Source organism: Myotis brandtii, unplaced genomic scaffold (assembly GCF_000412655.1).
Source record: "Myotis brandtii unplaced genomic scaffold, ASM41265v1 scaffold36, whole genome shotgun sequence".
Taxonomy (NCBI): Eukaryota; Metazoa; Chordata; class Mammalia; order Chiroptera; family Vespertilionidae; genus Myotis; species Myotis brandtii.
The window spans coordinates 6,625,264-6,651,650 of record NW_005363836.1 but is presented as its reverse complement, the minus strand read 5'-3'; the positions used below and the strand labels follow the sequence as shown (position 1 = coordinate 6,651,650).

The 26,387-nt window shown below is 38.8% G+C and overlaps 1 protein-coding gene across 1 annotated transcript in view; it reads right to left on the bottom strand.

The window, feature by feature from the left end:
* The window catches only part of AK5 (adenylate kinase 5), a 199,510-nt gene that overhangs the window by 130,407 nt on the left and 42,716 nt on the right, over positions 1 to 26,387 (bottom strand). Inside the window, exon 5 of the mRNA XM_014544328.1 lies at positions 9,847 to 10,038. Within this exon, the coding sequence (XP_014399814.1) occupies positions 9,847 to 10,038 (192 nt within the window). The remainder of the gene's footprint in view (positions 1 to 9,846; positions 10,039 to 26,387) is intronic.

Here is a 26,387-nt window from a genome sequence, read left to right as displayed (position 1 = left end):
TGACTTGTAGGACTGAGCAAGGGGAGAATATGGGGGGCCGTGTAACTAAACAAACATGCAAGGCCCAATAATTGGCCATTCGTGGTAAAATTTCCTCCTTGTAATAATGAGTTCAGATGAGTCAATTTTAGGAATTATCTTAATTACTTTAGATCTGTTATTTAAATTACTTTTAAAAAACCCATCGATGTAATGCAGCAATGGAATTAATGTTCTCATTTACTCTTTCCTGAGAAACAGAAATGAACAGACTACAGAAATGAATAGAGGTGCTTATCAAACAGTAACAGTGTGGAGAAGGCAGCAATGCGCTTTCTCGTCATGACCCCGAGTGCGTAAGTGTCATGTTTTAATGAAGGGACAGCAGAGCAATCACAGTGCTGCGTCGGGGGTCTGGGCCGAGGCTTCAAAGCACTTGTGGGGTCCGGGGCCAGGTCCTCTCTCATGCGCTTCAGTGTTCTCCACAGAGTGGACGTGATGGCAGTGGCTGCCTCCTGGAGATTAGGTGAGGATTCCAGACCCACACCTGACATGAAGCACTTTGAATAGGACCCAGCACATATTACCACTCGGAAATGGTTAGCTATTGTCTTTTAAGACACCATCTATTCATAGTGTTACCTTGTACTTTTCTGACTGGCAAGTCTCACATGCCTGTTTTTTATTTTCTTTTGTTTTTGTCTTCTATTTTAAAAATCACTTAATTTAACTGTAGGGCCATCTCTCTTTAAAGATATTGATCAATTCCAACTAGTTTGGTCTTAAGCACACAAAAAATTTAGTCCAAGAACCTTACCAAATTATTTTCTTACTTATGATCCTCAAAAGTCTCAGTATAACATATTAACGTTAACTAAGACCTAATTCTGGAAGTGTGAAATATTTGTTGACATCACTGTCAAAATTATTGTTCTGATCACAGAGGGTCTCCTGGGGAAGTGGCCAGCCAACAATGTGAGTGTGTGTATGTGTATGTATGTGGTATGTGTGTGTGCTGTGTGTATACAATTTCCTGTCAGAAACTGTAGTGTTGAAACAAGAATTTATAAGGAAGCTGTTAGTATGACATGACATTCAGCTATCAATTATCGTCTAATCTGCTTTATTTCTTTTAAAAAATTACAAACAAAGACAAGCTGTTGTGAAAGCCAGTCCCATAGAAATAGTACAGGCCTTAATTAAAGTATTCTTAGGTAGATCTGTCAAAACAGTTCTTGGAATCAGAATTGCCTTAGTGTGAATCTTCCAAATGTACTCGCTTGAATATTATCTGGTTTTTATACACATCATCTAATTCATGGTTATTATCTGAGGACCCTACTTTATACTTAAGATGATTAAGAAGTTGTTTATCGGGCTTTTTGGACTCTAATTCAGGGATATGCGTAGTAATAAAACCAACAGAAATGGATTTTACATCTCTTTGGGGAAGAAATCACCATCATTCACTATGTTCCTCCTCATTTCTCCTGTGAATACCTGTATGAAGCATCACAATTAGAGTAATTGTGGGTAGAGTAGAGCTCTTAGCATCAGACCCTGACAATAGGGTGGCCATATGATCAGTGTCAGTTCCCACTTTGGAAGGAGATGCGTTGGCTGAGTCTGTTGCTTTGCTCTCTGCCTGTGTAGTGTGAACAGGACTGACACTGAGCAAGTTTTGGGTGTGGGGAAGTTGTGAGTCAGATGCTTGCTTGTTACCGAGACAGAGACAGAACACCAGAATGAGCTATAAATACAGTATCTGCTTATTCTCTCTGCTGCTTTGAGGCCATTTAGGATCCAGCATAATTTGCCCCAGAACTGTGGGTCTTTCTTTGCTGTAGGCAGGTTGCCACTTTGTGAGCAAAAATGGCTTTATCTTTTCAGTGCTTTTTTTTTTCCTATACAAAAAATCAGGGAATGAAACTGGTATCTTAATACTTTAGTTTTTAGAGCCCCCCCAATAATAACAGTTTATGAAAGTAATCAGATGCACTTTTCAATTTAGTTCTGGATATGTTTAAACCAGGGTTACAAAGGTCTATGTTAGTAGGTGAATGAGTACCACCCACTAATCCACAGAGATGTCCCCCTCCTCAAATAAGCAACAGTGCTTCTTCTATGGCAGTGCCACCTTGCCAGCTTTGCACATAGAAGGGTTTGGTAAATGCCTGTTGCCCAGACATTGTGATTCCTTATAACTTGCTCGTATTCAAGTCAACAATGGATATTTCGTATGTTACTTCTGGGCTCTTTACATTGAGGGCCTATCAGTCTCAGGTTTCATGCCAAAAGGCACTGTCTACTTAATATAAAAATACTTTGGGCTACTGACAGCTCAGAGGGCCATACATCCAGGCTCACAATACACCATCGTCACCCAAGTAAGTACCTCCCAGAGTGCATCACAGCTTTCCTATTTATTAGCCTTTAAACACTCCTCCTTGACTAGTCTCTGTCTTAGCTACTACATCCACCAAGTAGGAAATAGTGGGGGCTTTTGGTTACACGGCATTGGATGTCTAAACAGGATGTAAGTAGGGTTGGTACTTGGAGGAAATACAGCTTCCCTGTTACATAGTACAAATTCATCAACCTGTTAACTACTGAGAAGCAATGACAGAATTTCCCTCCTGGTAATTTTAGGAGAATGGGTTTGTTTGGGTAAACTGTGATCAAGTGTTTTCATTGCCTTTCTCACGTTGAGGTGAGTTTTTGAATCTGCTGAGGGTTTATGCTGCTTAGATTTCTTTGTCATCACTCTGGCAGGGGTGCTGGTGGAGATGGGGATAACTAACCGGTGGCTGTGCATTGGACGCTTAGGGATAAGTGTTCTTGTGTTTTAAATGTTAGTGTTGATTCTTATGAAACTTGACGTTAATGAACAACTATCCATAACTTCTGCCCAAAATTAATTTTTACTATTCTTGTTTATTTTCCCTTTGGCTAAGAGTGTCTGGTGGGATGGGAATCACATAGTTTGGATGGCAAATTTGAAATACATAATGGGAGTATTCCCAAATTTAAAGAAAGCGATAGGGGGCAGAGTAAGCAAATGTAGTGTAAATAGGTTATCTGGATCTCAGGCACCATGCCTGTGAATCAATACTCGCGTGGTTTTGAGAAGGATGGTTCTCTGTGCCAGGGGTTCCCCAGCACTGATGCCAGTTTGTGATGACGTGTTCCCTAACCCACAGCAACATGAGAAAAATAAGGCCAATGTCAGGAGTTTTTCTTAAAGCCAAACTGGTTCATTTAGAAATTTTGTTTGGAGTTATATCATTCCTAATGTTTTGGGTGCTAAAAATATCCCTTTAAACAATGGCAACACTAGATTTTTTTTTTCTAATGCCCTCACTTAGTAAAAAAGAAAATCCAACTTGGGAAATGCAAGTTAGAACAATAATGAGCTACCACTACACGCCTGTTAGAGTGGCCAAAATCCAGAACAGTGACAACTCCAAAGGCTGCGGAGGACGTGGGGCAACAGGGACTCTCACTCATTGCTGCTGGGAATGCAAAATGGTGCCGCCACTTCCACTTTGGAAGACAGTTTGGTGGTTTTTTGTAGAACGAAACATGCATTTATCATACCACCCAGCAATCGTGCTCCTTGCCGTTTATCCAAACGAAGTGAAAACTGATGTCCACACAAAACCCTGCACATGGAGGTTAACAGTGGCTGTAGTCATAACTGCTAGACCTTGTAAGCAACCGAGATGTCCTTCAGTTGGTGAATGAATAAATAAACTGTGGTACAGCCAGACAACGAAATATTATTCAGCACTAAAAAGAAATGCACTACCAAGCAGTGAAATGACATGGAGGAAACTTAGGTGCATATTGCTAAGTGAAAGAAGCCGCTCTGAAAAGACAACATACTGTAAAAGTCCAACTGTATGATATTCTGGAAAAGATAAAACTATGGAGACAGTGGAAAGACCAGTGGTTGCCAGGGGTCAGGGTGGGAGTTTCGGGGGAGGTAGGGAGGCATGAATAGGTGGAGCGCAGAGAAGATACTCTGTATGATATCATAATGATGGACTCTTGTTACTAAACCTTCCTCCAAATCCATAGAAAGTGCAACACCACGAGTGATCCTGAACGCTAAGGTAAACTATGGGTTTTGTGTGATTATGATGTGTTAATGTAGGTTCATCAATTGTAACATAGGCACCACTGCGGTGGGAAAGCTTTTACTGGGGAGACTATGCATATGTGGGGGCAGGGAGTACATGGAATCTCTGTACCTTCCTCTCAGTTTTGCTGTGAATCTAAAACTGCTCTAAAAACTGAGGTCTTGAAGGAAAAGAGCGAACTTCATCATAGCCTCATTACAAATTGTTTTTCTTTTCTGCTCTGTTGAGCATTAGGGAATCACTGGTCTATGTGGCCTTGCTATATGCCAAGAAGGTTTATAATTAGTCCCTCATCCACTTTCCCAGTAAAATTGGTGTTGGTGAACAGAAATTATCCTGGTTTTAACATTTCAGCCTGTGATTTCCTGGCTGAAGATACACAGTCATTTAACCTGGTATTAACTAGTAGCTTCTTCATACATCCTCTGACTACAACTTCCTTCTCACTTCAAGGTTTGCTTCTCTCTCTTCCTCCTACAATAAGTCCAGAAGAAAAATGACCATTTGCTTACTTCACAGCCTAAATCTACATGTGGACTTTCACTGATTATCACCCATATTAAATGGTATTTATTCATGGCACACGATTGTGCAACCATTTCCCTGGCAAGTTTCTGACTGAATAGAATACCCAATGGCATAATGCATTTCAGAAAATGATAACATAAACATTACATCTTGCCCTATTATTTTTCAGGCATTAAAAAAAATCCTATTCTTAAAAAACAAATAAAACAACCACATGTAGTTTATAAAGAGTTCATCAAACTTACAAAGACTTCACCTGTCTTAACTATTGCTATTTCTTAAAAAAGGGGGGGGGGTTGATAGGGGGAACCTATAATCTAATAGATAGAGCACCTGAGTTAATCTGAAAAGTAATCATATTATCTTAAATCTTAGAACACATATACTTATGTGAATAGGGGGTTAAGTTTTTCTTAAGTTTCCTTTCAAGGTCTGTGCAAAGTGATTAGGGAGGTGACTCAGCTGTGAATCCAGGAAGCAGAACTGATCATCAGAGTGACCCACCAGGAGTCAAAACATCATCTCATCTCATCAACATCATCTCATCACCTCATCGCCTAAGGACTAAAGACAATAGCTGACGTCTGCGGACCTCCAGGGCTAGCCTCACCCTAGTCCCTTCCCCTTTATAATCCTGTCCCCTGCACCTTGCTGTAAGACAGGATTTGAATGCGTGTGAGCACCCTGTCTTCTTGGTTGGCTGGCCTTCTCAATAAACGCCTAATATGATTCAACCCTGCCTTCGTTATTGGACACAGCGACAGGCAGCCAAAGCCCAACAGGGGGTTTTCCGGTAACAGTTCCAATAGTGAAGACGATTCAAACAAAGACGAGTTTTATAGTTTTAAAAATAAAGACCAAAACTGTCACTAAAATACATAATATTGAGGCTTTAAAAATCTAGAAAGGGGTATTATTGTTCAAGAATTATACAGTTTCATCAAGTCCAAGTGCTCCAAAGTGTCATAAGATGCTATTCATTAAGACTGCACAAGCAGCTCTTCTAATCCCAATAATACTCAAACTTAGAAGAAAAACTTCTGACAAATTTTGGGAACTCTCAGCATCCTAATTAGAAGCATAATGCTGAAAAGACATGGTGAGCAATGACATCCAACCTTATGGAAAGTTAAAAAAACAACGTGTAAGCTTGTGTGGGAAGATTCTATGAAGTCCCTAATATACTAATCTTGTGATTGCATATCATTTCATTCATACCTGCACAGATGGCTGTGCATAGAAGGATATGATAAAAGGATAAAAATAAAGAGACCCCACGTGGGGAACCATCTCAATAAGATACAGTATTCAGGCAATAGCCCTGGCTATTTTAATTAGGTTTCTTCTTCAGTCACTGGGTTTGTTCTTTAGTCAAATCTGCCAACAGATACAGGCAATGGTGAAGTAAAAGTGAAAAAAAAATAGGTTGCCCTCTGTTACAATTCAGCTACATTATTCAGACACAGCCACTATATAGCTTGATTACACGGATGATATAGAAGTTAAAGGAAACACTGACACAATTTTGTAACTGATTAACAGGCACTTTTAAGGAAAAAAATTGAATTTGGCATGATGTTTTTAAAACCTAAATTCTTCATTTCGGATTCCTTCAATAATCTATCTATTGAAGAAAAGGCAACATAGTACCCTTGAAGAGCATAGAATTGTTAGTGGTACGTGTAGGTTCCAAAGATAGTCATTGGCGAGATGGGGGGGGGGGGGGGGGGGGGGGAGAGAAAGAGAGAAGAATAAATAAAAATAATCTATACTAATAAAAGGGTAATATGCTAATTAGGGCAGGCGTCTTCTGGACGTCCTTCTGGACAAAGCTGCAGGGGCTGCAAGGGCTGAGGCGTGGCTGCGAAGGGCCCAGGCTCAGGCCAGCAGTGTCAGCAGCAGCGGGGTAATGGGGGCGGCGCCTTCCCCTGATCTGCCACGTTGCCTCCTGCAGAGGCGGTTAGGGATGATCAGGCCAGCAGGGGAGCAAGTTAGAGGTGGTCAGGCCAGCAGGGGAGCAAGTTAGGGGTGATCAGGCAGGCAGGCAGAGGGATTAGGGGCGATCAGGCAGGCAGGCAGGCCAGTGGTTAGGAGCCAGTAGTCCCGGATTGTGAGAGGGTGCAGGTTGGGCTGAGGGACCCTCCCCCCCATGCACGAATTTCATGTACCAGGCCTCTAGTAATAAAATAATAGCTATCATTTGAATTGCCCTCACAATGTTCCAGGCACTGCTCTGAGAATTTGACATCCACTTACTCCTCACAAATTACACGGAGGGAGGATCAATGATTGTATTCATTTTACAGGTCAGTCAGTCACAGAAAAGATCAGTAACCTGCAGAAGGTCATACAGGTGGCAGGTGGTGGAGCTGAATTCTGAGCCAGGCCATGGGGCTGCATTGCCATCATCTGCCATATCACCTGTATGCTCTTATTTCACCTGTGCTACAACATTGCACAGCAGGTAACATCATCTCCAATTTATAGATGAAGACCAAGTCCTAGAGCATCAGGAATTTATAAAATGGCAGTGGAGCTGAAATTCCAAGTGAGAAGTTTCAGACTCCAAAGCCCTAGAGAAGAGGAGCACCAAGATGACCTTTCTCAACGGGACTGAGGAGGGATGTGGTCCTTAAGATCCTCCAACCAAGACAAATAATGAAGCGTACCTGCAGGGAGGAAAGGGCCTGTTCCAGTCATTGTGGGGATCCCATAATGACACAGTGCATGACATGTGAGGCTCTCTCTACTCCAGGGGTGGGGAACGTCCGGCCCTCGGGCCACATAAGGCTGGTGAAACATTTGGTCTGGCCCTGCCAAGGCATTAGAGGAGAGTTAATTAAATGCTTGACCAAATAGAGCAAGCTAATTTTTAAGTTGATCATTTTGTATGGCCCTCAAATGATGCTATAAATATCCAAATGGCTCTTGGCAGAGAAAAGGTTCCCCACCCCTGTTCTAGTCCTTTGCCAGTCATCACACTTGATGATTCATGTTTAACATCACTTTCCCAGTAGACTGTAAGCTCTGCTCATTTAGTGTGAGCATGCTATGTACCAGACAAGGACCCTTCTAGGTGCTTGGAATATGCCAGTGAATAAAAGGAAGAGCCTTACCTTTTGCTTATTTAACTGTGCACCCCTAACACCTAGCAGAATGTCTGGCACCCATTGGTTCTCAATAAATATTCACTGAATGAATAAATGAATAAATTAGGAGGGGCAGGTAGAAGCAACCGGAAAGAAAAACTACAGAGAAAAGGAAATATCTTTGTCTGATCTATTAACTCAAGATTTTTACTAACATCTTAATATGCTTGTGATGAATGAAGACAACCATTTTTATGTTATTTAACTCATCTTTAAAAGTAGAAATGCTACCATATTTAATTCCAAAAGTGAACTATGACCCAGGTTCTGAAGGAGGACATGTGGTTCAGGAGGCAGCCTTTTGTCAAACTGATTTTCAAATTACATTCTCCGGAGCTTAGCCTGTGTTTAATACTCACCGCTTTTCAAAAGGCAACTTCCCAAGGCAGGCATTCTCCCAGTAAATAAAAGCGTTTATCTTCAAGCTCATTTGGTTTTAGCAATGAGGTTACAGTACAGGCTGTCATCCACATTGGTACTGACGCCCTCAATTAGAGGCAACGGCATTTCACCTCCATGCAAAATATTAGTAAATTAACAATCCCCACTCTGCATTCACTGGGGAAATCTGCTCTGCTCGTGATGCCGAACGTGACAAGCGGGGAGTCATCAGAAACGCTGCAGTAATACCTTCAAGCCTTGCAAACATCAGTTAAAACTCTGGCTCTGCACCTAGCCTTTGGGGTTTGGTCTGTAGGGCAAATTTCTTTTTTGCACGCAGAACTCAGCATTGGTAATTTGCAAGAGAAACAAGCAGTAACCCCAGCAACAAATAGTTACAGAAACATCCACCCTGGTTTTCTGAAATCTTTCCTGTAACTTAATGTCTCTTTGAGACCATACAATGAACTCTGGCACTGTAAACAATTTTCAGATCGGATTTACAATTCTCTGACATAACTTCCACTTAAAGAGCAAATCCTAATAAATATTTCTTTACAGCTAAGAAGACTGCAAAGAGATTCTTATTCAAATGTCGTGGCTATCCCTTTCAGATTTAAGGGCACTTTAAGCTAATGAAGAGATATTTGAACCCAGTAATTGTTGGGTCATAGGAGCTCTGTGGATGGGCATCAGTAGATGTATTTAAAATTTGTGAGAAACATTGTACATGTATTGTATTGGAATGGGCACGGTCACTTTAATCAGATTCTCTACGGGGGCTGCAACCCCATCAGACAAGGAGGGACCTAAGGGCTAAGGGGAGGGTTTGCTGAGGTTGGCCACCAGCCAGCTGCCATGGAGTTGCCCCAATTTTAGTGTCTTCTTTCGTAAAATTACTTCTTCAGATCCTATGATCCTCCTCTTCTCTATGTTTTAATACTTGAATCCAGGATGTTATGGGGATCATAAATTGAGCTGAATCTTCACCTTTAACATCCTATATTCTAGTAATTATATTAACTAATGATTCAGCCTCATCCTTATTGGCATTCTGCGTATCATTAACCATAAAACAAACTAAACATTTATGAAAATATTAATGTTTGCATTGTATCGATGGAGCAGAAAGATCAACACCTCCTGTTTTTTGACAGTAGCACTTCCTCATGACAAGTCGAACCCTTAGGAAATGTTTTTATGTCCTCAGAATCTCATTTCTTTATGCGGGACATTACAATGAAGGCTAAATCACAATTTAAGTCTAATATGTAGAATACTAAGTCCACTATGTGTTTTTAAGTCTATCAATTTTGTTAGGTTTCCAAAGACAGAAGAGCTGAGAAGCTGGGCGAGTATTGCTTAAAATAATTCAAATAATTATTTCAAAATCCTTTTTGATTTGGGGGCTATGGAATTCTAGCCAAGGTTAAAAGTTATCATCTTTTATAAAATCAATTAAACAAAACTGTGCATATTTTTATCATTATGGCTTAATAAAGGCAAATCAGGTCAAAATTATCCATTTTTAAAATTAAATCTGAACACCTCCCCCCGCAAAAGCCACTTTTCAAATGTAAAGTAGATTTCTACATGAGAATAGGGGCTAATGAGAAATACGAAAGATCGTTTTTTGTCCAGGACATGTAGAACCATGGCTCACTTACCGTCATGATGAGCCCCTTCTCCTGGAAGTATTTAACCAGCGGAGCAGCGTTCTGCTTGAAGTTCATTAGTCTCCTTTGCGTAGCTTTCAGATTGTCATCAGGCCGGCCCTGTTGCTCTGCTCGCTTCAGCAATCTTTCTTTGAGCCTCTGATTGGTGCAAGCCAGGAATACCACCAAGTCGGGAGTGCAGATCTGTGGAGAGCATTAAACAAGTCGACAGGCATTCAACATACCAACCAATGCAAGTGCAGACAATGGCCTCCATCTCTTTGGTTCTCTTGCAGCTGTCATATTTTTGGCCCTCTGTGTTTTTTGCCAGTGCATTTCCAGGGCTATCACTCTACACAAGATCAAGAGGAGCCATTGTTGCTACAGTTCATGTAAATGGGCATGTCCACACAGCCATATTCAGTGACCCTACTTATTTCAGGAAAATATTTTTGTTTATACTCAAATATGTATCCTGGTTGAATTAAGAACAATATAGGCCAAACTTTGCCAAAGATATGTGACCTGGTTTTAGAGACTACAGGGGCCACAGATGAGGACAGATAAAAAATATTGCTGCTATTATTACCATTTGCTGCCTTTTTAACAGTATCTATTGTATGCCAGGCCCAGTGCTAAGTTATTTCCCTTGATGTTGCTACACTTTACAACAATATGGAGGGTAAATATTACCTCCATTTTACAGATGCGTAAACTGAGGCTCTAAGAAATTCAGCACTTGTCTGAGGTCACATGGTCAGTAAGGTCCAAGTTGATATTTGAACCTACATCTCTCTAGTCCAAACCCTGTGTTCCGTCCACTATTACAATGCACTAAGTGGCTCAAAGACCTTTGTGAATTTCTGAAAGTACTGAGGAATGACATGGAAAGAACCTATGAAATAAACAGTTTTTATTCAACTCAATTGGAACTAATATTGCATTTAAAAGGTAACATCATGGTCATTAAAGTGAACACAGTTTCTTGATGAAGAAGGGACAAGCCAAAAAAGGCAGTTGTGTATAGTGATTTAAAAAATGATCTCCAAAACTTTTTATTGCATCCTTACATTAGTAAACTATTTGATCATACATCCCAATAAACGTGTGCTTACTAATTTATAAAGTATGCATGCATGTATGATATGCATATATTACCATACTGATATAGGATGCGTGTTGTATAGTATAATTGCCACTATTGGTAAGTGGCGGATTGATTTCAGGATGCCTCCTTGGAGGCCAAAATCAGAGGATGCTCAAATCCCTTATGTAAAATGGCATATTATTTGCACATAGTCTACCCACATCCTCCTGTATATACTTTATAATCCTCTCTAGATTACTTAGAACAGCGGTTCTCAACCTGTGGGTCGCGACCCCTTTGGGGGTCAAATGACCCTTTCACAGGGGTCGCCTAAGACCATCAGAAAACACACATATAATTACATATTGTTTTTGTGATTAATCACTATGCTTTAATGATGTTCAATTTGTAACAATGAAAATACATCCTGCATATCAGATATTTACATTATTATTCATAACAGTAGCAAAATTACAGTTATGAAGTAGCAACGAAAATAATTTTATGGTTGGGGGTCACCACAACATGAGGAACTGTATTAAAGGGTCGCGGCATTAGGAAGGTTGAGAACCACTGACTTAGAATACCTAATACAATGTAAATACTATGTAAATAGTTGTTACACTGTATTGTTTAGGAAATAATTACAAGAAAAACAGTCTACTACCATGGCAACAATAGACCTACTACATAGTGCATGTCAGCAACCATGTAACATTTTTTTCAAATAGATTTATTTTATTTTTTCATCACCATTTATCCCCTCTCTGTCTTCTTCCACCTCCATACTACCCACTCCCAGCAATCACTACACTGTTGTCATGTCCATGAGTTCTCTGTATTTTTTCTTCTGTTTTGCTCAACCCCTCTACTCCCTTCATCTCACCCTCCGCCCCCCCCCCCCAGCTGTCTGCCTGCTCTCTATCTGAGTCTATCTCTATTTTGCTTGGTTGTTCAGTTTGTTCATTAAATTCCATTCAAATATTTTTGATCTGTGGTGAGTTGGATTTGCAGGTGCAGAACCTGCAGATACAGAGGGCTGACTGTATACACAAAAATACAATTTAAAAAGGATGAGTTACAATAATCATAATTGTTATATTTTCTTCCCACAGTGGCTTGCTTTGTGCACTATGGATACCACTGGTTAAGAAATAGACTCTGGAGGCTGGAACATGGATTCTACTTTTTGCCTAGCTGAGTGATGGTTATATGACTTAACTTTGCTAAGCCTCTGAGTCCTCTATCAATAGAGATACACAAACCTCCCTCAGGATTAAATAAGATATTGTATGTAAAATACAGAGCACAAACTTGATCCAGGTGCTCAAATTTTAGCCATATTTACTATTGGTTTTCATAATTCTATGTTGTACTGGTTCGCCTTTAACATTTTGGTTTTTATTTTGTTTATTTTTTCTTCTCTCACATTTTTTCCTTCTCAGACCCACAAGTGGGGCATTCCCTGCAGATTAGATAATTTTTTCCCTTTTCAGATTCTAATTTTCTTTGTATTCTCTGTGTCCTTCCACTCTTCTGGTTTTAACCACTACCCTATTGATGGATTTTAAATCTACTTTTTGGCAATGACTTTCAATAGTCCTATATTGTCCAATAGGCTACATGATGGCTCTACCTGTGAGTCTTAATGTTATCTGTGACTCAGCAAGGCCAACATCAATTTCAGCACATTTTTACCTAAATGAAATTCCCATCTTGTTTGTTTGCATATTTATTTATTTTTATGGTAGCAACACTACTTTCCTAAATCTCTCAGCTAGAAGCCTTAGTACATTTCTAACCCTTACTTGTCAAAACGTCAATCTCTCTGACGTATCGCCATTGCCTGTGGATTCTGCCTTTGAAATGCCATTCAGTCTCTTCTTCCCCCAATTCCTCCTGCCACCGTGTAAGCTCAGGCACACACCAGCATAAGTGATTATAAGCGTGAACTTGAGAATCAGACGGTCGTGAATTTGAATCTAGAGTCTGCCACCTATTAGTGTTTGTCCTTGGGCAAATGATTCAATTTCTCAGAACTTCAGTTTTCTCAACTGTAAATAAAATAAGGGGAAACCCCTCATCCTATCTCAGTAGCTTAGTATTTCCCAGTTTTTTAAAAACATCTAAATAGCTTTTGAGAAATCTTAACAATTTAGACAATTGCTTTGTAATTTTTGTGTGATATAATAAAGCCTTTGGAAATAGTCAGCCTTACCCAATATAAAATAATGACACCCTTTAAAATTTTCTTTAAATAAATATATAAGAAAGACCATTTTTGACAAATTAAAATGACATTATATTGTGCTTGGTGTGGTCATAATGTCTATTAAGATATGGAAAAAACCTGAACTACCAGGTTGGTATTGAATACAAATAAAACCTTGCATTTTGAAATTCCTGCAGTTTGCATTTAAACAAATTAAATGGTTTACCTTAATATATTTATTGTTTTGTTGCAGATTGAAATGTAAATGCTTCTCTCTACCTAATGCAGTGAGGTCACGGATAGGCTTGCATATGTAATCCTCACTATATTTTGCCTGTCACTATTGGCTTTTGAAGTACTAGAGACAGCTTGAAATTTAAGATTTTGTTTACACTCTGAATAAAACTGCATTTTTGTTTATTTTTATATTAGTAGACTTTTTTAAAAAAGCAGTTTTAGGTTTACCAAAAACTTCAGTGGAATAGCTAAGATTTTTGATCAATAAATGCAACTTCAGGTCTGATAACGATGACCTTGAAGTGAATCTGCAAAGTTATTTAATTTAATAATTGTGATTAACTTTCTGTCTTTCTTTAGTGTACATTAAACAATATATAGCTTCGAATATAAAAATTAAGATGCGGAACCCTGACAAGTAGGGATAACCAGCTGATTGCTCAACGGAGTGAATGTAGCCACAAGCACGCGCATCTGTGCATCCGTTTCCTAATGACCACCATGTATGTCCACTTACTGGAGGCTCACGTTTTTGACAGTGCGTTATTTTAAAGGAAAAAGTATTTAAATTGTTTGCTTTCCCCCCAAAATGTAAAATAGCAGCAGGTACCATTCTGTTCCAAAAGATGTGAAGCCCCTGTAAAGTTTTTATGAAATTCACTTGCATGAAATGTTGAGAAGTTTCAACAGAGTGACTCCTTCTTAGCCTATGTTCTCAAAATATATCTGTTGATTGAATGATTGAAAGAATAAGTAAATGAGTAAGGAAAAAAAAACACCCCAAGATACTGCTTTTGTCTACAAGGAAGTAAACTTCCCAATTACTGATATTGTTCCTCCCACTGAATCAACTAAAGCAATTTTTTTTCCTGTCATTATATAGTCAAGTCAATCTTCCTCTATCCATTTTCTTAAAGTCCCTACCTGAGTGATTACTCTGTTAAAAAGAACCTGTGATTGCCTTTGATAGTCGAAGGCAATATTCATTGTGTCAGACTACCAACTGAACTGATTTTAATACTCCCATTCTTAACTGTCAGTACTTTTGACTGCCCTATTCTTTATGAAGACGTGTTACAAAGCTTAGACTCCATAATTCAGACCACACTGTCAGAAGCCAGGAAGCAAAGTACTAAAAGGAGAGAGAGAGAGAGAGAGAGAGAGAGAGAGAGAGAGAGAGAGATCACAGTTGGAACAAAATCTGGAATCACAGAAACTAAGAGATGGAAAAAACTTAGAGGTTATCTAACCCAAATGAATGCCAAACCTGTCATCTTCTCCACAATCCCTTGACAAGTGATTTTTAAGTTTGAACATTTAAACTTGAATGTTCTTGTGAGCATTTCTTGTGATGGGTACTTGCTTCTTATAAGGCAGCCCCTTTCTGGATGACTGTAATAATTGGGAATTTCTTTCTAATATTGGGCTAAAATTTGCTTGCTTATGCTGCCTAAAGGTAAAATGTGAAATAAATCATTTCTTTCACCCATCAAACATTTATCGAACATACTAGTATATCATTACCACAGAGGACAGACTAGATCATAAAAAGAAAAAAAGGTAGAAAACTGAACTTCATTATCATTTAACATGGAGATAATTGACAGGCAGAGTTTTCAACAGACTATGGGGTTGGGGGACAAAAATTGGAATATGAGGCTCACCGAAGAGCAAGAGCTCTAGAAACAACTACTGTAGCCCCACGCTTTTAGTTGGAATTGTAAAGGCTACACCACCCAAGTATATGTGAACCAGTCCTCACAAGACTAAATCTCATTTAGAATCATCCCAAACCTTCCATATCTCTAAATGAGATTTAGTGAACTAAAAGGTCAGAAGAAAATACCCAGAATAAAGCAAGGGGAAGGTAGGGGCAGGAAAAGTACAGAAAAGAGCAAAAGAGACATATGAGACAATGGCTTAAAGTTCTAGAGGAAGTGAGAAAATGAAAAATCAGTACTTGAAAATATAATAGTTAAGAATTTTCCGAAATCACAAATAATATCAAGTTCCAGATTCAGGAAGTAATATGAAAACCAAGAAGAACAAACAGAAAACCCAGATCTAACTGCTGAAAGTCTAGATAGACAACTATAAAAAAAATCTTTAAAGCAGCCAGAAAAAAAAGAAACAAAAGGTTATCTTCAGCCTTCAGGATTAACAATAACAACAACAAAAAAATAAAAATAAAATAAAAAAGATTACCTTCAGAGGAGCAACAATAAGACTTACAGCTAAATTTTCAAAAGAAACAATGATAGCCAGAAAACGAGATGACATCTTTAAAGTGTCAATACAAAATAACTGCCAACCTAGGTTTCTAAATCCAGTAAGAATATCTTTCTTTTTTTTTTAAATCCTCACCTGAGGATATTTTTCCATTGAGTTTTAGAGAGAGTGGAAGAGAGAGGGAAAGACAGAGAGAAATATCGATGTGAGAGAAACACATTGATTGGTTGCCTCCTGCACAAGCCTTGACCCGGCCGGGGTTGGGGAGAAGCCTGCAACTGAGGTATGTGATTTTGACCAGAATCGAACTGGGACCCTCGGTCTGCAGGCCAATGCTCTAGCCACTGAGCCAAACCAGCTCGGGCAAGAATATCTTTCAAAATTAAATGCAGACATTTTGAAACAAACAAAAACTGAGTAAATTTGTGATCAGGAATTCTACACTAATGGAAATATTAAAGAATATTATTTAGGTAGGAAAAAAGTGATCCAAGATAGAAAGCTGACGCAGAGGAATGAATGAAGGACAACAAAATGGGAAATATGTAGGTAAATCTAAATGAATATTGACCATATAAAAATACTAAAATTATTCTGTGGTATTTAACAATAGAGATTAGTCACGAGGCAGTTAAATGAAGTTCAACTGTTCTAAGGTCTGTTCAGGATGTGGTAAAAGTATTAATTTGTATGAGTCATTAATGAGTTAGTGATGAATGCCATAATCCCTAGAATAGGAGTCATCAAACTTTTCCTGTAAATGGTCAGGGAGCAAAGATTTTAGGTTTTGCAGGCCATATGTTTCAGTAGCTTGGAAACAGCCTTGGCAGGAAAGCAGGAGTAGGAGACTGGGGAGAATGCCGAGGAGGAGGGCAAGCCAATCAAAGGTGCAGTGTTGACCTGGTCACTGTGACAGGCGACTGGGACTCCTTGCTGCTGGGCCTTTGGAGGGAACATGGGTGAGCAGCCTTTATCTGTTAGATCCTGCCCCTATGGGTCAGTAGGTGTCCCTTGGCATGTTACCTCTGTCATACTTTCTCATTGTATGTATGCATCTCAGGGCAGGAGGCCAAACAAACACAGTGAGTTGCTGCACATTCCACTGGCACAAAGATTTTCAACGGGTGTGCCGCAAGAGTTTTTAAAGCATGCAATATCTGACTATTTGGTCAGGGGCATGGATCTCTTTTCCTTTAGATGGTCCAAAAAAAAAAAAAGGATGACAGCCAACATAAAATAGCTGTGTGATGTGATTGAATCAAAATTATACAAATTGTCAGATTGGCAATATATATATATACTCTACAACCTCGGACTTGCGCCCTGACCTGGAATTGAACTGTGACCTCCTGGTGCATAGGTCAATGCTCAACTACTGAGGCATCTCAGCCAGGCTGTTCCTCAAATATTTTAATCTCTCATGCTTTCAATGATCAGTACTGGGTATTAGGCCTTCTCTAGAAAGTGCAATAACACATTTTCCCAGTCCTTAAGGAGCTCATAGTCTGACAGCTGAGTGAAGAGATAATTATAATACAACTAGAGCCCCAGTGCACAAAACTCGTGCATGGGGGGGCCCTCAGCCCAGCCTGTACTCTCTCCAATCTGGGACCCCTCGGGGGATGTCTGATTGACGGTTTAGGCTCAATCCCACCAGCAGTCAGACATCCCTCTCACAATCCTGGACTGCTGGCCCCTAATTGCTCACCTGCCTGCCTGCCTGGTAGCCCCTAACTGCTCCCCCCTGCTGGCCTGATCACCCCAAACTGCCCCCCCCCACATTGGCCTGGTTGCCTCTTACTGCCCCCCCACCGGCCTGGTCGCCCCCAACTGCCCCTCACCCCTTGCTGACCTGGTCAACCCCAACTGTCCCCCTGCCAGCCTGGTCACTCCACGCAGCCTGCTTGTTCAGTCGTTTGGTTGCCCCTCACTTCCCCCCCTGCCAGCCTGGTAGTAGGCAGCCATCTTGTGAGGGTGTGAGGGTCAATTTGCATATTACCTCTTTATCAAACAGGATATGATTAGCACAATGTTTTAAAAAATGGGAAAAAAGAGGAGGGCCACTCCCATATGGCAATTCTTACAATATCTGGTGTTGGTGACCATATTCTCCCAAGGTTCTCTTCTCCAAGACAAATACCATTCCCCTTCCCATTATTGTTGCAATTACATGAAGTGTCTGAATTAAATGAAATCTGTTTTGCGGAGGCAAACTCTGATAATAACATGGAGACTTGACTTCGCACTAGTTGTTCTTTTGTGGGCATCCCCTGGAAGCTTGTCAGAAATGTAAATTCATGAGCTTCACTCTGTTTTACTGAATCAGAATCTCTGGAGATGGGATGCAGGGAGCTGTGTGTTGACTTCTGCTTTACATACTAGAAACAAGTGCTCAAAACAGGAGCTTATTGAAATTGCAAGGTCTTTAAAAGTAAAATAACAACAATAACAACAAGAAATCCTGAAATGCCAACATAATTAGGTACAAAAACAAAAGAAACTAACAAGGAGATAACCAATATGTGAAACCTTATTTTTTGTAGTTTGGGCATTTCTTGTTCAAAAGCTATATTCCATCCATTTCCATGACCCTGTGGTAATCTCTTACTGTCTACTATTTCTATTACTTTAGTTAAGTAATGTTTAGGTTTTTCTGTTCTTTCACAGTTTGTCACAAACCAAATTATTCATATGAAGAGAGTGTATCATTAATGTTCTCAAAAAGATCTCATTAGATTTTGAAAAGTGCACTTCTGTGGTTTAATTTTTATGGTGCAAATCTTCATTTCAATAAAAGCAGCTGGGGTATATTAAGCTGTCAAGATGTAGAAATTTAATGAAGAGGAAAATATTAAGGTTTTATTTAATATGTACCAGGTCCACAATATGGAAATGAATGTAAACTTAAAACTCTATTTTTCCAAGGCATCTTTTCCCCACCACTAATTTGATTATGCAGGCAATTACTTCATTCATTTGTTTATTCTTCCATTTAATTTTTACTAAGATCCAATTATGAGCGAGAAGTGGAAGCTCTGGAAAGGTAGACTGAGAGTATATGAGCTAGCATTGCCTTCCCTGCTAAGCAGTTGGGATTTTACCTTATAAACATGAGTGTATTATATTGCATTTTGTGCTTTAGAATGAATGCCAATGGCAGTGCCGAGGGTAGACTCGATGGGGAGAGACTGGAGGCAAGAAGATCATCTGGGACAGCTAATGAGCTTGAACTCTCTACAGTGATGTGCCCCTTCTTGAGCAGAGGTCAAATAAAACATAATGCAAAACATCATTATTATTCTTAATATTGTCTTTAGAGATGTGCTTGATTTTTATGATCATTTGGGAAATTGGGGGAACCATTAGTGTTAGCTTTAGGCAAACAGCCTTGAAATAAACAAAAGGACTCTGAGATTGGAGAGGAGAGAGGGATGAAGGCAAATGGGCAGAATCCCCAAATACATCAGCTGTTTCTACACTTGTGGGATGAGCGGTGCCTGCCCATTCACAGTGGTCCGTTTACGGATTCTTCATTATGAGTGCATGGGTTGAATGATTAGGTCACAGAAAATAGTATCTATTAAGAAGCAGTCAAATGATTGGGTGATAATGTTGGGTGATGTTTTCAGATCCAGCCAATAAAATCACCATTTGGGACAGACCTTGAAGAAGTGTAAGATCTTAGCATATTGGTAATGCTCATCACTTAGCCAATTTCTAAACCAGCCCCTCTCTTTACAAACATTTAACTTCTAAATCCATAATATTGACAATGAGAATAATTATCCATGAGATTCTGTCATTGGTATGAGGATATAAACCTGACTTATATTATCTATTACTAGAGGCCCGATGCATGAAAATTCGTGAAAGAGTAGGCCAGTGATGGCGAACCTTTTGAGCTCGGCGTGTCAGCATTTTGAAAAACCTGAACTTAACTCTGGTGCCTTGTCACATATAGAAATTTTTTGATATTTGCAACCATAGTAAAACAAAGACTTATATTTTTGATATTTATTTTATATATTTAAATGCCATTTAACAAAGAAAAATCAACCAAAAAAATGAGTTTGCGTGTCACCTCTGACACGTGTGTCATAGGTTCGCCATCACTGGAGAAGGCCTTCCTTCCCCCAGCTGCCAGCACTGGCTTTCCTCCGGCACCCAGGACCCAGGCTGCTTTCCTCCTCTGGCCGCCCACAGGCACCCGGGACCCAGGCTGGCTTCCCTCCAGCCCCGGCTTCGTCAGGAAGGACATCCGGAATGACGTTCGGAAGACGTCTGGTCTAATTAGCATATTACCCTTTTATTATTATAGATGTTCTAAATTCATGGAAGCAAAGAAAATAGGAAGGATTCTTAAAGATTGTGTGGTTCAAATCCCTATTTGATCTGCACAGCAATCAGTTTTAAAAAATTATTGAAGTTAAATATCTGATATAGTTTTAGTTATATCCAATAACATAAATATATTTATTTTAAAAAGCAAGAATAGTGCAATTTCTCCCTGACCTACCTATTCTATTTTTCCCTTAAAATTTTTTAAATTAAATTTATTGGGGTTCATTGGTTAACAAAATTACATAGGTTTTGGTGTACAATTCTATAATACATCCACCTACTCCCTTTCCTCTGGTAACCACCATACTGTTGTCTGTGCCTATGAGTTTTGTTTTTTCCCCCCTTTGCTTAATCTAGGGGTGGAAAACCTTTTTTCTGTCAAGGGCCATTTGGATATTTATAGCATCATTTGAGGGCTGTACAAAACTTAAAAATTAGCCTGCTATATTTGGTCAAACATTTAGTTAAATCAGCCCTAATGCCTTGGCAGGGCCAGATCAAATAATTTCGTGGGCATTATAAGGTCCTCAGGCCAGATGTTCCCTACCCCTGGATCCCTTCACCTTTTACACCTAACTGCCCAACCCCCCTCATCTCTGATAGCTGTCAGTCTATCCTCTGTATCTATGGGTCTCACCTACCTATTTTAGACAAATAGCTTTTATGATTTGGGTCATATTACATCCATTCAAAGGAAGTATTAGAAAAGTGGTTTAGAAATTCTTAAAGCAAGAAGCAATTCAAATCTTTAAAAAGCATTTGTTGGAAAAATGAAATTCAGAGTATATTTAATGCTAACTAATATTATGGGAATATAAAATAGATAGGAAATTATGTAATAGTTCCATTAATATCAATGCATAGACTTACTGAATGGAATACAGGCTGAAATTCATCAGAAAATGCCATTAATAAAGATTTTCATTTGAAGTTTAGATGCAAATACTTAAAAAAAACCCCAACTTTGGCCCTAATCGGTTTGGCTCAGTGGATAGAGCATCGGCCTGCGGATCAAAGGGTCTTGGGTTCGACTCTGGTCAAGGGCACGTACCTCGGTTGCAGGCACATCCCCGGCCCAGGCCCTGGTTGGGGCATGTACAGGAGGCAACCAATCGATGTGTCTCTCTGTCTTTCCCTCTCTCTAAAAAATATAGTGACCTTGTTTAACTACTTGGAGGCACATATTAAAATAGTTAATAAACACTTGTAGATTGAATGAATGGAAGAAGGAAGGAATTTTCCTTAGTGGTTCTCATCCTTAGGATGTTCAAAAAAATATTGAGAATAAGATGTTCTAAAAATAAGTTCTCAGATTCTGGCTGGAATTTGTTTGGATCTTAATGCTTCAAATGTCTGAGGATATAAGTTCAAAGTATTTTTCTTCATTATCAATATGAATAAGAAGAGTTATTCTAAGATAAATTAGGCAAAGAGATAGAGTAATGTCTGAGGAATAGAGTGGAATGCTATTACTGCTACTCCAGCCATTGATAATTTAATAGTCTTTACTGAATTTCCCAGAGACAGACTTTGTATTTGAGTAAATGCTAAGCAATCCACTTAGATAAGGGTGAAATAGAACTGTATTATGTATGCATCTTCTTTTAAAGTGTTTGCCTCTTTCAGCCAATCAAATAAAGATAACTTATACCTGATAAAAAGATAACAGTTTTCCTTTGGATTGATACCAAAGGTGTTTTTTTTTTTTTGTCATTTTTGTTTGTTTTTTTAATCCTCACCTGAGGATATTTTAATATGTGTCTCCAAGTAGTTAAACAAGGTCACTATATTTTTATTCACTTCTTTAAAAAATTTTTTTCTGATTATTGGGGTGATTTATATAACTCCGTAAGTTATATAAATGTCTCATCACTACATTGTACACCTGAAACTAATATAATATTGTATGTTAACTGTGATTTTTAAAAGTTTTTTTCAAAGGAAAAAATCTTCTGATAAGTACAGTTCTAGCACTACTTGAAATGCATTTATAGATGTTCATTTCAGTCCAACAAGCATTTATTGGTCATCTACTGTGACCTAACTACCGTACTAGACAAAAGATATATATGAGCAAGACATGGTTCCTGCCCATAAGAATCTCCCCATCCAATGTGGAAGTAGACACATAAAGTGTTATTTCAGCATTATTTCTACAGCAGAGATGTAGAAAAGCGCCTGGAGTTCTGGGAACTGTGGCCCATGTGAATACCATATGACTACATGAAATGGATTCTTTTCCCAGAAACTTTCCAGAGCTCTGCTTTTCCTGGGGAAAATGTGTAGGAAAAAGAATGAAGACATTATATCCAAGTCTATGTTTACCAGCAAAAATGAGTCTATGCAAAACCCTGCTGATATAATCTAACTGTTTAATCATTCCTTCCTTCATTCATTCACTTGGTGAGATTTTATTGAGTAATACCAAGCCCCAGAAGTATGCTAGTTGCTTTTTGTATTAAAACAGTAACACATAATCTGGCCTCCAGCTCTAAATTGCTTTGTTGTAACAGAATGTGATGAACTGAAGGTTCATTTTAAAGGTTAATGGTCTGGTAGCCATCATCACATCCAGAGTGGCAAGCTAAGCAATGAAGTGACCAGCGGAATATGTGAGATCAGGACTCTTTCTGACAATCAGATATAGTCTCTGTGAGTACCCCTATCCCACCTCACGCTCCTTCAAATACAACCCCACTTCTCAGAGGAGGATAAAGGTTGTTGTTGTTTTTCCTATAAAGATCTAACAAACGGCTTGGTAGCTTCAGGTTCTAGAACATTTGAATGGGGATTCAAAGTGTTATGATCTCCAGTCTATATACCACCGGTATAGCCCTTCCTAGAAGCTTTCTATCTGGGATGGGCAAAGAATCATCACTGCTAATGATCACAGCACTCTGGGTGAAGCTTCAGAATCCTTCTAAACATAGCAGGCCAGGGAGCCATTACCATTTGAATGGAGAACCCAAGATGAAATCTCGCCACTGCTGGTTTATGCACGCTAGTGAGGTGGCTCCATAAGCCAGGCATGAAAATCGGTTTTATTCTCATTGTATATTTTCTCTCTCTCTCTCTCTCTCTCTCTCTCTCTCTCTCTTTCTCTCTCTCTCTCAAATATATTTCAGTGCTAAGTAGTGGTGGACAAGAAGAGGTATATTTTTTTTTATTAGAAACCAATGAAGGTATTTCCCAAAATTGTTGATGTCCACTTTTAATGTTCTACTCGGCATTTTCAGTGGGCAAACCTTTAGCTTATTTTCCCATTAGTAAATGGGCAATTTTCCAAGGCTAACCGCTATGGTACTAGTAAGAATAGATCTTTTCAAATTGTGCTGGTGCCATTGACTTGAAACCAGACTTTCAAGTCTCTTTTGATACAACTAAAACTATATCAGACACTTAGCTGCCTTCACCTGGCCTTCCTGCTCTAACAGCGAGCCAGGGCACGGAAGTATAGTCACTCTAATAGGATATTTTTAGATTATAAATTTGGTGCTTTGAGTGATTTGGGCAGAAACAAATCTGAGCTAAAAACCCCTTCCATATTTCTCTCTCCTATTTCTTTCTCTTTCTCTCTCTTTCTTTCTTTCTTTCTTTCTTTCTTTCTTTCTTTCTTTCTTTCTTTCTTTCTTTCTTTCATCTATCTATCAATCATCTATCTGCACATACATGCATATATATGCCTAAAGAATAGTATTTATTAGAATATTTGGCAGTTCAAATAAAACATATTTGGGTGAATTTTCAGAAGGTTCATTATTAAATTTTCAAAAAATATATTTTATTGATTTTTTACAGAGAGGAAGGGAGAGAGATAGAGTTAGAAACATCAATGAGAGAGAAACATCGATCAGCTGCCTCCTGCACACTCCCTACTGGGTATGTGCCCGCAACCAAGGTACATGCCTTTGACCAGAATCAAACCTGGGACCTTTGAGTCCGCAGGCTGACACTCTATCCACTGAGCCAAACCGGTTAGGGCTCATTATTAAATTTGAATAGAAAGCAAAGAACCATTTTATTATTCATTTATTTACTCATTCATTTAGTAAACACTGATTGTCTAATATGTGCAAAAATAATATTAAAGAATTATTTAAATTTTCTAGATAAGAAGAATCAGTAATTGGCTCTAATGCTTAACTATTAGTACTTTTAAGAAGATATTTTATCATATATAATAAAAAATATTTTCTTACGTACAAATACATTTAATCAGCAAAGAAGAGCCAGATAATATACTATTTATAAAACTCAGACATGCCTGGAACACAGATATGAGGAGATGACTTTGAAGACAAACAGTGATTTATATCAGAACATAACAGAACTTGTAAAACTGAATGTGCTTTCTCTTTCTAACAAACCCTTTGGGAAATTAAAATTTCATTTTAATATGTTGTCCACTGTTCAAAATGTTTTTGGGAACGCCTTTGGATCCTTTCCAGAGAGGTTCTTTTGAATGGTAAATCCCAGTGCTTTGAGACGAGGCTCGACCTTTTTTATTCTCAGGGAGTCAATACAGTTGGGTGGAAAGAGCCCTGGACACAGGAGTGTGGGTTGATTCTTCTGGCTCAGGAGTTTGGGTTGTTGCTTACTCCAGCTTCACATGAACTGGATTTGTGAAATCCAGCCAGTCATTTAAAATCTCTGGGCCTCAATTTTCTCATTTACAAATTAGATCAATAGCTAACAAGCTTTTTTTTAAATTTAAAAAGTCTTTTTAAAGATACTTGAATAGAAAAGTATTTCTAAAAATTCCATTTATTAAAAGCTGTACGTTTGCTGTCAGTTGCTTGAGAAATGCTTATTTTGCCTACTTTTGCATGTCTCTGCAATAACTCAGCAACCCTCAGATGCAGGGATCACCAGTTGCAAGATACAGGACAAAGAGCCTCTAAACTTTGTGATTCAATGAACCTATGTACTCATAGACGGCATTATTTAAAGCATGAATGAGAAGATATTTTTTTGGCCATGACTCAAGGGGGGCAAAAAGAATTGAGAACTACAACAGATTAAATGCAATGATCAAGGACTACTCACCACATTAGAAAATTAGTCACTACCCCTTTTCTGATGCAAACATAAGTATATTATCCTTTATTCCATCCACATCTATAGACAAATGCCAATAACTATGTATTCAAATAAGTCTTTTTATAAAGATGTTATCCTTCTAAAGGCAGTATTTTAATAAGAAATTATTGTGGGAAGTTAAATTAAACAATAAGTCAGAGGTGGCTTGCCCTATGATTTTAGAACACATGGACATTTGTTGTTGATATGAAGAACTACAATTGATGTGTACATTGATCTTGTATTCTGTGATTTTGCTAAAATTAGTTTTGGTTGTCATTTTTTAAAAAATATTTTTATTGCTTTCAGAGAGGAAGGAAGAGGGAGAAAGAGATAGAAACATCAATGATGAGAGAGAAGAATTGATTGGCTGCCTCCTGGATGCCCCCAACTAGGGATTGAGCCTGCAACTTGGGCATGTGCCCTTGACTGGAATCGAACTTGGGACCCTTCAGTCCGCAGGCCCATGCTCTACCCACTGAGCCAAACCGGCTATGGCACTGGTAGTCATTTTGTAGATTTCTTGGAACTTTCTTTGTAAGCAATCATGTCACCCAGAAGTATAGACAGTTGTACTTATTTCTTTCCTACATTAATCCTTTTATTTTTTTCTTTTCTTTGTGTGTTATTTAGACCCTCCAGTACAATGTTCAATAGAAGTGGTAAGAGTGGACATTCTGCAGTTCTCAACATTAGTGGGAAATCACTCAATATTTTATCATTAAGTATGGTTGTAGCTATAGGTTTTTTCATAGATGTCCCTTATCTAATTAAAAGAATTCCCTTCTATTTCCAATTTGCTGATTTCTTTTCATGACCCGATGTTGATTTTTTTCTTTTTTGCCATTGTGATCAAAGAACATGTTCTACAAGATTTCAAGCTTTGAAAATTTATTAATATTTGTGTTATGGCCTAGTGTGTGGTTTATCTTGATGACAATCCCATGTGTACTTGAAAACATACCCTGCATGATTGGATAGTATGTTCTAGTCTAGACATATTTATTGTTCCTCAGATCTTCTAGGTCCTGACTAATATTCTGTCTGGTTTTTATATCAAATACTGAGAAAGGATTGCTAAAATATCCAGCTATATGAGGGTAAATTTTTCTATTTGTGGTTTCTGTCCATTTATTTCTGTCAATTGCTTGATTCATGTATTTTGAAACTTTTTTATTATATATACTAGAGGCCCGGTGCACGAAATTCGTGCACTGGGGATGGGTGGGGGTTCCCTTAGCCCAGCATGTGCCCTCTTGCAGTCCGGGACCCCTCCCTTGTTACTGCCCACCTGCTTGCTGCTTCCTACCGCTTGGCTTGCTGCTCCTTAGTGCTGCCACAAAGGCCTTGGGTCTGCTGGGTGCCGGG